General features: G+C 42.0%; 2 protein-coding genes across 3 annotated transcripts in view; both read right to left on the reverse strand.

Moving 5' to 3' along the window:
• Positions 1-3,208, reverse strand: part of RNF168 (ring finger protein 168) — a 24,525-nt gene extending 21,317 nt beyond the window's left edge. The window contains exons 1-2 of one of the 2 annotated variants that reach the window (XM_006054236.3): positions 2,901-3,208; positions 2,233-2,569 (exon numbers count right to left, since the gene is read on the reverse strand). In XM_006054236.3, coding sequence (XP_006054298.1) covers positions 2,233-2,533 — 301 coding nt within the window. In that variant the 5' untranslated portion in view covers positions 2,534-2,569; positions 2,901-3,208. Of the gene's footprint in view, positions 1-2,232; positions 2,570-2,900 lie in introns of those variants that run through there. The other variant, XM_044942998.1, reaches the window with a different exon arrangement.
• Positions 2,988-11,829, reverse strand: SMCO1 (single-pass membrane protein with coiled-coil domains 1). Its single transcript, XM_006054235.3, has 3 exons — positions 11,640-11,829; positions 7,699-7,848; positions 2,988-5,514 (listed from the first exon to the last, which is right to left on the reverse strand). Exons 1-3 carry the CDS (start codon positions 11,687-11,689, stop codon positions 5,070-5,072), a joined length of 645 nt encoding a protein of 214 aa, XP_006054297.2. The 5' UTR covers positions 11,690-11,829; the 3' UTR covers positions 2,988-5,069.
• Between the last annotated feature and the right edge of the window lie 1,472 nt (positions 11,830-13,301).

The following is a 13,301-nucleotide window of genomic DNA, read 5'->3' on the forward strand; positions in this document are numbered from 1 at the left end:
GAATTTTTTAAAAAGCAGAAAAGAACTAGTGTTGGTTAGGATGTGCAGAAATCACACATTGTGAAGGGAATGTAAAATGATGCAGATCTGTGAAAAAGTTTGGCAGATCCTCAAAAGGCTAAACATAGAATTACCATATGATCCAGCAACTCCACTCCTATATACACAAAAAAATGAAAACATATTCAAACAAATATTTGTACATGAGTATTCATATCAGCACCCATTCAAACAGCCAAGGGTGAAAACTACCCAAATGTTCATCAATGAATGAATGAAATATATAAATACATATATATATAAATTATTCAGCCCTAAAAAGGAATGAAGTACTAATGCATAATAGAATCTTGTATGAACCTTGGAAACATTATGCTAAGTGAAAGAAGCCAGACATAACAGATCACATATTTTATGAATACACTTATATTATCTTTGTTGCTGTTGTTGAGTCGCTAAGTTGTGTCTAATTTTTTGGGGGACCCTATGGACTGTAGCCCGCCAGGCTCCTCTGTCTATGGGATTTTCCAGGCAAGAACACTGGAGTGGGTTGCCATTTCCTTCTCCAGGGGATCTTTCTGATCCAGGGACTGAACCCGCATTTCCTGCATTGGCAGGTGGATTCTTTACTGCCCAGGCACCTGGGAAGCCCTTCCCAATGAATATCTGTTGCTTATTCTGAAGTTCTTTTGTTCTCAGATCCATCACACAGCCCAGATGCTTCCTTCTGCTTATACCACGGAGATTTGATTTTCGTGATTTGTCCTGGTATCTTTTGGGGTTTATGGGAACATTTTTTGAGCTAATTCTGTGGTAAAGGATGTCTATGATGTTTAATTCTGCTAAATAGGTGGTGTGTGTGTTCTGGGGCTTCATAGAAATTAAAAAACCAAGCAAATCCACAGAGAACTCTGGAAATGGGGAGGGGAAGAGTGGGAGTCATAGCTTAATGGTTAAAGAGTCTGTCTGGAGTGATGAAAAAGTTTTGGAAACATAGTGGTGATGATTGCAAAACACTATGAATGTATTTAACACTACAGCGTCCACTTAAAAATGGTTAAAATGGCAAACTAAGAAAAGCTATGACCAACCTGGATAGCATATTAAAAAGCAGAGACATTACTTTGCCGATAAAGGTCTGTAGAGTCAAAGCTATGGTTTTTCCAGTAGTCAGGTATGGATGTGAAAGTTGGACTATAAAGAAAGCTGAGCGCCGAAGAATTGACGCTTTTGAACTGTGGTGTTGGAGAACTCTTGAGAATCCCGTGGACTGCAAGGAGATCCAACCTGTCCATCCTAAAGGAAATCAGTCCTGGACATTCACTGGAAGGACTGATGCTGAAGCTGAAACTCCAATACTTTGGCCACCTGATGAGAAGAACTGACTCGTAAGAAAAGACCCTGATGCTGGGAAAAACTGAAGGCAGGAGAGGGTACAAAAGAGGATGTGATGGTTGGATGGCATCACCGACTCGATGGACATGAGTTTGAGCAAGCTTCGGGTGTTGGTGATGGGACAGGGAAGCCTGGTGTGCTGCAGTCCCTGGAGTCACAAAGAGTCAGACATGACTGAGTGACTGAACTGAACTGAACTGACAATAAGTAAAGCGAATTCTAAAGAAAGGTAAGTGTATCACAGCATTAAGCATCACATTCAAAGCCTAAACAAGAAACATCGCATGACTTATTGAGCACATAAATGGTCAAGCTGCTAGAGTCAAGTGTTCAGTTTGGGGCATAAAGAAGAGTCCACACTGTGGAGGACTTCTGAATAAAAACGGCTGAACTAGATGGCCACAGAAAGCTATTTTAGGCTTCCTGCAAGCTTAAGAATTAAATGAATGGCAATGTATAGGCAAGCAAGTTAGAGAAAATAATTGAAAGTGAAAAGGACATTAACACAAGAATCCTTACTCCCGCTGTTGGTATACTGCGATTGTGGCTCCTCTGCGACTATTTATATAACTTTTCACATGACTGAAGACTCTATCGGGCAATTCTTTTGTTTTGGGTTTTTCTTTTCATTTTTAATCGAACAAACACCAAGTGAACACAGGCTGGGCATTATAACAATGAACAAAATCTTGCCATTGACTTTAATCAACATTTTGAGACCAAATTAGACAAATACTAACTGGCTCTCTGTTTTATCCTTTTAGAAATGGATTAGTGGCGGTTGGCTTTCAAAATGATCTTGGTTTTTAGACAACAAACGCGCTGGGTTTTACTCACCAATTTCCTTTGATTCTTGCCCAGAGGCTCTTAGCTTGCATTCCTTCGGATAGTGTTTTTGAATTATCTCCCACAGTTCCATATTAACAAGAGAATTTGTTCGGCTACGGTACCGAGCCCACGAAGAGACCCGGCGGCGACAGAAGGGACAGCACAAACTTGCCTTTTCGACAGTCGATTCGAAGCATGGTTTACAGAGCGTGTGGTTACAAGGCAGTGTCACAGGCTCGAAGAGGATTTCCACACAGATCTGGCATTGACATTCTAACAAGGAAGGGATGGAGTCTTTGGGTACAGCCATTTTAATATGCTAATAAGGCATATTCAACATCAACACCTGAAAGAGAAAGAATCTCGTTTCCTGTCCGAGTAGGAAAAAAGCAAAGTAACAGTTTTGCGTTTTAAATATTATGCCCAGTAGCCTGCCAGAATTCAGAGACTGAAAGCATCCAACGTCTAGAAGTAAAAATGGTGTTCTACAGGTCAGGTAAACAGTAAAACCCTGGAAGGCGGTGTATTTGTCCATGTTTAAGATAAACATCCGGAAAGAAAACAGATGAACCTTGGCTGCTCCCAGGCATTAACAACCATTGCAGCAGGGCTGAAGGTGGGCGCCAGCTCTCCGGCGCGGCCTGAGCCACGCGCCAAGTTCCCCTCCTCCCGCTTACCAGGTGAGAACGCTCCCTTAGCTCCTGGCAGCCAAGACGCAGGCCGCCGAGGCGCACAGCCCTCCGGCCATCGCTCGAGGAAGACTGCAGCTCCCCTCCGGACGCGGGCTCCGTTGGAGCGGGACTTCCGTTTCACCGCTGCTGTGGGTCCGCGCTCACGCCTTACTCGGATTCTGAGCCCACCCCTTGTCCTCTCTAAAGTCAGCCAGAAAGCCTAATCTTAGCGGCGGTGCCTTAGAATCCCGCAAGGGCTAGTGGCGTCACGACAGCCCGCCAAAACGGCCCCTCCCACCATGGAAAACCGACAAAGGATATAGACAGCTAACATTCCGCCGATGGGACTTCCGGGCCTGCGCGCGCACTACCCGCCCCGCTCGCCCCGCCCCTCTGGCCCGGGAGACCGCCCGCCCCTCCCCTCGCGCGGCGTGTGTGCTTGTGTGCTAGGTTGGTCCAGTCCTTTTGGACTCTGCGTCTTTATCGTCTGTGGCCCCAAAGATTCCTCTGTCCTTGGGATTCTTGAGGCAAGAATAATAGAGTGGGTTGTCATGCCCTTCTCTGGGTGATCTTCCCAAGCCAGGGATGGAACCCCTGTCTCCTGCGCCTCCTGCATTGGCGGGTTTTTTCACCGGTGAGCCACCGCCCACCTCGGGTCGTTGTGGCTCTAATTTTCTCGCGTGACTCCTGCTCCCGGGGACTGCGGACACTGGGCAGTGTCGCAAGATTGGTCTCTGGGCAGAAAAAGGGAAACCTCAAAACAAACTGAGACCCGAGCGGTAACTTGAAAATTCTTCCCTCTATACGCCTCAGCCAACCTTTCTGTAGTACCCTTCTGTACTGCTTATACATGATGGCCTGCCTCAGGGAACCTTGCCCCTCTGCCTGACTGTTAAATCAGGACCTTAGTTCAGGACCCTGTTCACCTGTGGATGGCTACAGGAAGGAAGAAATTGACACATCCCTTCCCCAGACTTGCCATTCTAGGAGATATTTGCAAGATGAAGGGGCTTTTTACTTCTCTTCCTCACCCCACCCCCTCCACCCCACTCATTCTATAAAAGAACCTGGCATCCAGACCCAGATAGGATGGTTATTTTGAGACATTAGTTTGCTATCTTATTGGTCAGTGACTAGAACCAGCTCGGACTTGGTAATGCTGTCTGTTCAAGCACAAGCTGCCTGTTCTCTTTATTTGGTGCCCTGCAATAAATGCTGTACTTTGTCTTAACACAACCGCATGTCAGTAGATTGGCTTTGTTGCAGACCCAAGTTTGATTTAGTAACACTTCCAAGACATAGTTCCAGTCTCTCTCTCTTTTGTGGCATGGTTTCTCTAAGCAATGTGTCTGGATAAGGATAAGACTGAGTGCATGTATCTGGCAACCAACCTATTTTCAAGGAGGAACCAGCAAGGTAACACAGCTTGTATTACTTCTTATCCTTCTCTAGGTAACTTCCCTCCAAGGTGTTACTCATTCTGGTTGTCCTGAATTTGTACCTTCCAAATTAAGTAACTTTTGCCTGTAGGGCAGGAAACCACACTTTAAAATGTTTCTATTATTGACACTACATATTGCATGGCATTTGTTCAAAAAAGATTATAAAATATATGATCACTGTGTGGGAATTCCCTTTCTAGTATAAAATACCTGTGGAACTATACCAGAAAGAAAATGCGCATCAACATACAAAATATAGTAGTTTGGTTTTTTTTTTGCTTTACTACATCATACATTCACATGTTTCAAAATTCATAAAGTACAAAATGAATTAACAGTGAAGAGACTTCTTCCTACCTTTGATCCCTAGCCTCTAATTAGTTTTCTTCCCTAAGACAATGTTACCACTTTTTAATGTATTTCTCCAGAAGTTTATAGATATAGTAGCCTATGTATTTGTTTTTGCCCTTTTTTTCCCATTGAGCAATAATGTTGGAAATATTTTAAAACACATCTTGGTGATAACTCTGTGTTACTATACAGTTAAATGAAAGCTTCTTCATTCTCTTATATTGCTACGCAGAAAGTATCCATTGTACCAGTGTATTATAATTTAACACTCTTCTCACTTTTGCTATAAAAATAAGCCTGTAATAAGTTGTATATATGTGTTGCTTCCTATTTGCAAGATAAATTATACTAGACATGGAATCTCTGAGTCCAGTGTAACAGATTAGCTGTTGACTGATGGTATCAACTCTTTTAGGGGTGACTTTTTCTCTTGGGGGGCCATCTCTGCTTTCCCCTTCTCAATGACCTGCACAGCCTTCAGCAAACCATCCTGCAGAGCCTGGTTCTTTACCATATTAGAGATCATGCAATTGATATCTCTTATATACATCTGCCTTACTTTAGCAATGTAGTGTTCTGCCTTGTTACCATGTGCTACAAAGAAGATACACAGTGCTGTGATATCTCCTTCTTGCAACCCATGTTCCTCCAGAACAGACTCCCATACAACTCTGATGCGCTTATTCTTGACTTTTCGTCTAAGGATGGAGGCTAAGGTGGGAAGACTTCTCACCAGATCTGGCAGCTTCTCAAGCACACAAGTGTGCAAGTGGACAAGTACTTCAATGACGTAGCTGTATAAAATATTCAGTTCCATTGAGGTGAACCTACAAAAAATGTGGGCACTTCTTAAGCAGTAGAACTCTCCATGTACAGCCATAAAGTGAATTTTATTAGGATAATTCAAAGAAGTATAAATATACTAGAACTTTAAACAGATTGGGTTAGAGGTTTCCAGAGAAAGAGAACAAGACTTGGATCTCTTGACATAAGAAAAGCCATTGTTTATCTAAGCAGTTTTGTGATCTAAGCCTGGCCACAGTGCTTGCCCTGGAACAGGTCTCAGTAATTCATGATCTTAAGGGAAGTGATGGAATGTTTGAACAAAGGAAAGGATATCAAGAAACAATAGTTCAGTGATAAGTGTTAGTTGCTCAGTTGTGTCCAACTCTTCGTGACCCCGTGGACTGTCGCCCACCAGATTCCTCTGTCCATGGGATTCTCCAGGCAAGAATACTGGAATGGATTGCCATTTCCTTCTCCAGGGGATCTTCCTGACCCAGGGATTGAACTTGTGTCTCCTGCATTGCAGGCAGATTCTTAACCATCTGAGCCACCAGGGAAGCCCAATTCTTCCTAAAAGGATATACGTAACAATCTGATATGTATCTTAAGAGTTCTGCAGGAACTAAGGCCCCACCCAGGTGGTGGTGGTTGTTCAGTCACTCAGTCATGTCCAACTCTTTGCAACTCCATGGACTGTAGCACGCCAGGCATCCCTGTCCTTCACTATCTCCCGGAATTTGCTCAAACTCATGTCCATTGAGTTGATGATATCATCCAATAATCTCATCCTCTGCACCCCTTATCCTCCTGCCTTCAGTCTTTACCAGCATCAGGGGCTTTTCCAATGAGTCAGCTCTTTGCATCAGGTGGCCAAAGTATTGGAGCTTCAGCTTCATTATCAGTCCTTCCAATGAATATTCAGGATTGATTTCCTTTAGGATTGACTGGTTTGATCTTCTTGCTATCCAAAGAACTCTCAAGAGTCTTCTCCAGCAACACAGTTTGAAAGCCTCAGTTCTTTGGTGCTCATCTTTCTGTATGGTCCAGCTCTCACATAGCTTTGACTATACAGATCTTTGTCGGCAAAGTATTGTCTCCTCTTTTTAACACACTGTCTAGGTTTGTCATAGCTTTTCTTCCAAGGAGCAAGTGTCTTCATTTCATGGCTGCAGTCACCATCCACAGTGATTTTGGAGCCCAGGTGGAGGATAGAATGATGATGTTGACCTTTTCTGACCTTTTGACTTCAATCACTAAAGCTTGAATTCTGTCAGCCTTTGCCCTAGTTCTGTGCTGGTCTCCTCTGTTCAAGCTCCTTCATGAATATGCATCTATCTTTAGCTTAAAACTTCCTGATTTTGATATTTGGGAAGACATTGCTTAGGGAAAGATCCCTGCTGTTCTCCTTACTTGCTGCAAGTAATAAATCCTTCCTTGTCCAAATCTTTGGCTTGGTTGTGTCTTTTGGCCCAACACACACCAAGAGGCCAACCCAGCTTTTGGGTTTAGAACAGAAGCAGCTGTTATAGTTTAGAAAATACTTTAGAAATAGGGCCTGCCCTATTACCAAAGCCAAGACATGGAAGCAACCTAAGTGCCCATCAGCAGATGAATGGCTAAAGAAGATGTGGTATATATCTACAATGGAATGTTACTTAGCAATAAAAAAGAGTGAAATAATATCCTTGCAGCAACAAGGATGGACCTAGAGGTTACAATACTAAGTGAAGTAAGACAGACAAACATCACAATATCACTTATATGTGGAATCTAAGAAAATAGTACAAATGAACTTACTTATGAAATAGATTCACAGACACAGAAAATAATTGTATGGTTACCATAGTATAAATTAGGAATTTAGAATTAACAAATACTATTAAAATAATTTTTTTAAAAAGAAAAGAAATAGAATTTGCACTCAACTGGATAGCTGAGATCTCAGGCCACTCATACTACAAATTTTTCAATGGCAGAGTACTTACATTATCCATCTCTGTGTTATTAAGACTTTGCCAAGCAAGGGACTCTGAGATGTGTACCACAGTATGGGAAGTAAACCAGCACTCAAATCAATCTTTTTTGATTTGAATGAATGAGCCTAAGAAAATGTGATTTCTTCACAACGCATTGTTGGAACCATATTAAGAAACCCAGTTTTAGAATGACCACTGCAAGCTCTCATGAAACCACAAAATTCCACTGATTTCTGATTAGATACTCACTTGAGTGACAGAACTGCTGTCCATAGCTCATCTTGGGCTCCCTGGTTTGCCAAAGTCTTGCTATGATCTTCAAATTTCAGTGTCAGATTATCCTTGATGAAGTCCAGTTCTTTAAAATGTGCTTCTAAAGCTTGGAGTTTGTGGTCTACTCTATAGTATAACAGAATCAAAGGTTAATTTGGGTCAGAGCACAAAACTAAGATTTTGCCTAAAGATAAAGCTACAATACATTATTTACAGTCACTAGCAGTAGCTACTTAAGTTTTACAATTATGGATAGATGTTCCCATTTGCCATTCTCTCTAGTCATCATCCTAGTTCTTGCATTCCTTATGTTGCCAAACATGTGAATTGTCCAATTACCTCAGCTATCTGCCTCATCTTTATTAATATATTGTACCTCATACTTTAAGAAGTATTTTATACAAACTTTGATTCTCATAACAACCATAAGTAGTGAAGCAGTCATTTTTACTATTTTACAGGTAAAGAAATTGAGTCTCAAAAAGATCAAGACTTAACCATCATATAGCTATTAACAAGTGCTGAGACCCATATTCATTAAGATGGCTTTCTCCACCTTATTCTGACTATCAAAGTCTTATCCATCAGCAATAAGCTCATTCCATGCCTGCTTGAATCCCTCAGCATTTCGACCTGGAGATCTGCTCCTTGCCTGCTTCTCTGTCACAGACACTGTCTCTATTACTTGTCACTCCCCATCTCTTCCTTTATTTTTAGAGTTAGCTTTTCATGATCTAAATTGTAAACTCTTGAAGAGAGAGGATCATAGACTATTTCTTGAACATCTTTATGCTTGTCCCCCAATACCTAGCAGAGGTCTTACACAGAAGTAATAAAACATGTCGTCTATGACATTTGTGGTATTAGTGAAATGCTAGGCAGTGTAACAGCAAAAGGGGGACCTGAGTTGCTCTGAACAACCCTGATCATTAGAGGGCGCTGTGGCACCAAAATTATGTCTAACTGAACCACAAAGAACTGAAACCCCACAACTCACTTGCTTGAAGTCACCCACATTGTCCTTCATGAAGTGATACACAGCCAGTTCCCTGAGTTTCTATGTCCCCAGTGACATGAATACTGTTGTGGTTGCCTAGGGTTCTGTCCTTGACCATCTTCTCTTCTTGGTCTTCACTTTATTCCAAGGTTAATTAGCTTCAGGTACCACCCCTGTCCTTCCTTGGTGGCTCAGAGGCTAAAGCGTCTGCCTACAGTGCGGGAGACCTGGGTTTGATCCCTGGGTCAGGAAGATCCTCTGGAGAAGGAAATGGCAACCCACTCCAGTACTCTTGCCTGGAAAATCCCATGGACGGAGGAGAGTAGCAGGCTACAGTCCATGGGGTTGCAAAGAGTCAGACACGACTGAGCGACTTCACTTCACTTCACTTCACTTCACCACCCCTGTCCTAAGCTCTAGAGCTGAATTTTCAACGAGGTTTTGTACATCTCCACTTAGATGGTGGTATCAGACTCAACTATCTTAAGCTGAATTTACTAAGTAAACCCTTGCACTCCATCTTCAGAAATTTCAGCAATGGAATTTTCTCATTGCTCTGGATTCTATATGCATATAGATAAAGCTCTGTATGAAACGTGCATTTTCATTGGGAAGATTCCCTGGAGAAGGGAATGGCTATCCATTCCAATATTCTTGGGCTTCCCTGGTGGCTCAGATGGTAAAGAATATGCCTGCAGTGTGAGAGACCTGGGTTTGATCCCTGGAGATGGGAATGGCTACATTGCAATATTCTTCCCTGGATAATTCCAGGGACAGAGGAGCCTGGCAGTGTAGAGTCCATGGCGTTGCACAAAGTCAGATACAACTGAGAGACTAACACTCTCACTTTTTTTCAAGGCTCTGTATGAAATATGCATTTTCATAGGAACATAGGCCTACATGACCTAATATGCCAGCAATCTGTCTACAAGTCAAAACTATTATATCTGGTAAACTCTTTGTATTAACTTTTAGACCTTTAAGAATGTACTTCTTATAAGTCATCTCCAGCTTGAACTCTAGAGATAAACTCTAGCTTGTCAATCAATATAAAGGTTTACATAAATTGAAGCAATTATTTGGAATCCTTTCACCAAAAGGTATTCCTCAGTTCAGTTCAGTTCAGCTCAGTTGCTCAGTCAAGTCCGACTCTTTGTGACCCCATGAATTGCAGCACGCCAGGCCTCCCTGTCCATCACCAACTTCCGGAGTTCACTCAGACTCACGTCCATAGAGTCGGTGATGCCATCCAGCCATCTCATCCTCTGTCATCCCCTTCTCCTCCTGTCCCCAATCCCTCCCAGCATCAGAGTCTTTTCCAATGAGTCAGCTCTTCGCATGAGGTGGCCAAAGTACTGGAGTTTCAGCTTTAGCATCATTCCTTCCAAAGAATACCCAGGACTGATCTCCTTCAGAATGGACTGGTTGGATCTCCTTGCAGTCCAAGGGACTCTCAAGAGTCTTCTCCAACATCACAGTTCAAAAGCATCAATTCTTCGGCGCTCAGCTTTCTTCACAGTCCAACTCTCACATCCATACATGACTACTGGAAAAACCATAGCCTTGATCGTTCAAAGGCATTCCTGCTGCTGCTGCTGCTGCTAAGTCGCTTCAGTCATGTCGGACTCTGTGCGACCCCATAGACGGCAGCCCACCAGGCTCCCCCGTCCCTGGGATTCTCCAAGCAAGAACACTGGAGTGGGTTGCCATTTCCTTCTCCAGTGCATGAAAGTGAAAAGTGAAAGGGAAGTCGCTCAGTCCTGCCGACTTCTAGCGACCCCATGGACTACAGCCCACCAGGCTCCTCCATCCATGGGATTCTCCAGGCAAGAGCACTGGAATGGGGTGCCATTGCCCTCTCCAAAGGCATTCCTAGATCGTTTCAAATAAATCCTAAGGAACATGTCTGCAAATCTGCATTTCTGTGACAGTTGTCCAGCTCAGTTAATGGGATCACTATCTACCCAATTCCTTGAACTAGAAATCTCAGAATAACTCACTATTTTTCCCCTTTCTCTCCATCAACAGGTCTCTAATCTATTCCCTCCTGTCTATCTCTAGTAAGTCAGTTAATCACCATCTTTCACTTCGACCTAGGATTACAATAGTCTAACTAGATTTCTGCTTTTCTCCTCCAATCCATCCCCGAGAGCTATTCTTCTAAATAGAAAACAATTAAATAAATGAGAACAATTCTGTTCTCATAACTTGACTATTATATACATTCTATGCTTCCCTGACTTGCCTAGTGATATTGTTAGAGTCAAGTCGGATCTCCTCAGCAGGAATTGTAGACTCTTTAACCTTTGCCCCTATCCTCTGCCAGTCCTCTTGCACAACTTAGTCACCAGTCACATGAGACATCTAGCTGCTGACTGAATACGGTATGATAGTCCAAGCATCTGTGGTTTACACAGACTGTTTCCTCACCCTAGAATTCCTTCCCATATTTTTATTTCTTGCAAACTCCTACTCCACACTTTCAGATCCAGTCTAAACGTCGCTCTATGAAGGGTTCCTTTTCCTAGTATCAAAGGCAAAATTCATTCCTCTCTTCATGTTCTCATAGCCCTTTAGGAGCATCACCATTATAAGGTCAGTCACATTAAATTGTAAGCATTTTTGAATAGATCTGTTATTCCAAAGGCTGTGAGCTCCTTGAGGACAGAAACCACATTTTACTTATTTTTGTAAGCCGAGCATATAGCGCATGCATTAATCGAATGGAATATAGCACCTAGGAGGAGATTTTTCTTTATTATTAATGGACACAATTTTTGAACCTGAACACATTAACAGAAAAAGAATTCTAATTAGCATGCCTGTAGTTATTTGCCTGTTTTTATTCTTCATTCTTCTCCTACCCATCTTCCCAGAAAAGCCGACCCATGCTTGCTCCCTCCCTGTAACCCTTAGCAACCTTTTCATTGCCTCCTTCAAGGATATCAGGGTTGTGGTTTCATTGTTCATCTTCTTAAGGCAAAATGAAAAGAAACAAAACAAGCAAAACAAAAGCCCCACAGAGGTTTGAATCCAGGGTTTTCTGCTGCTATCCACTCAGCAACAGGCAGCAGCAGTGTGAGTATTTGATCTAAATTCTGCCTGAAAGGTCACTCAGTACAAGAAGCTTTTAATAGCTTGCACATCCAAATATAGTTTCAAAGAACTGATCGTGTGAACACAGGTGTCCTGGGATGCACTATAATATTTGCCTTTGAAAAATGACCCATAGTACATCAACATAGTAAAACAACCAGATGTAACTGTGACTCGGTGTATATTCTGGTAAATGGATATATATGTACACAAATGTATACATATACTAGGATTAAATTTGATGGAAATACTACTCTCAAATTTTAAGAGCTTAATTATTCACTTAGAATTTAAATTAGTTTTAAAGAAGCTTCAGAGCTTTTATGATGAATTATATCAATGCAAAAAAAATCTAACCATCCTTGCTAAGTTGCTTCAGTCGTGTCCAACTCTGTGCGACCCCATAGACGGCAGCCCACCAGGCTCCGCCATCACTGGGACTCTCCAGGCAAGAACACTGGAGTGAGTTGCCATTTCCTTCTCCAGTGCATGAAAGCACTCAGTCGTGTCCGACTCTTAGTGACCCATGGGCTGCAGCCTACCTGGCTCCTCCGTCCATGGGATTTTCCAGGCAAAAGTACTGGAGTGGGGTGCCATTGCCTTCTCCAACCATCCTTAGAAACTAATAAATATTTATTAAGCTTATAGTATTAGATTAAGTATTAGAAATAAAAACAGGCATAAAACAGATTTCTGAATTCAAGGGGTTTAAATACTAACTGAGGAGGTATTTAAAAGATAAATATATTGAAAAGAAAAAAATGTATAAAAATATTGTGTACTGAGTAGATACAGACCATAAAAAACATATATGATGAGAGAGTATGTCACTGAAGCCTTGGATAATTGAGTATCACTCACACTGAAGGTGAAATTTGTTTTTGGCCTTAAAGGAAATGTAGGTCATTGATTATCAGAGAAGAGAGAGAAGAGTATTCCAAACCAGAGAAACTGAATAAAATCACACATGTGGGTGGCAAGGTTATGTGATGTGGTCAGGGAACAATGAGTGAGTGTCTCTCAAGCAAAAAATTTATGTGAGAAAAAGAAAAACAACAGCATTTAAACTGATTAAGAGTCAGGTCATGGATGTATTCATTCATTGAATAACATTCATTTATTCAATATTTGCTGAATGCCATAAATTCCAACTGAATGGATAAAACCTATGAATGAATGACCAGCACTATTCTAGGTACTGGGAATAAAATGAAGAGTAAGGCAAAATCCTTACCCTAAGAAGCATACTAGTAGGGAGACTGAAAGCAAGGATTACAAAAAAGTGGATGGTTCTAGATAGCCTGGTAAGGAGTTTGGACATATGTGTTGGTTCTGCAAAGTTATTCTAGTATGGGTGTTTAAGGTGGATCCAAATAGGAATAAAACCAGAGGCAGAGATGTCCCTCAGGAGACTGATGTCACAGTCAGCTGTGAGGTGATGAAATTACAATGTCTGTCCTCAGGAAAGGGACAGATCTGAGAGACA

Source organism: Bubalus bubalis, chromosome 1, assembly GCF_019923935.1.
Source record: "Bubalus bubalis isolate 160015118507 breed Murrah chromosome 1, NDDB_SH_1, whole genome shotgun sequence".
Taxonomy (NCBI): Eukaryota; Metazoa; Chordata; class Mammalia; order Artiodactyla; family Bovidae; genus Bubalus; species Bubalus bubalis.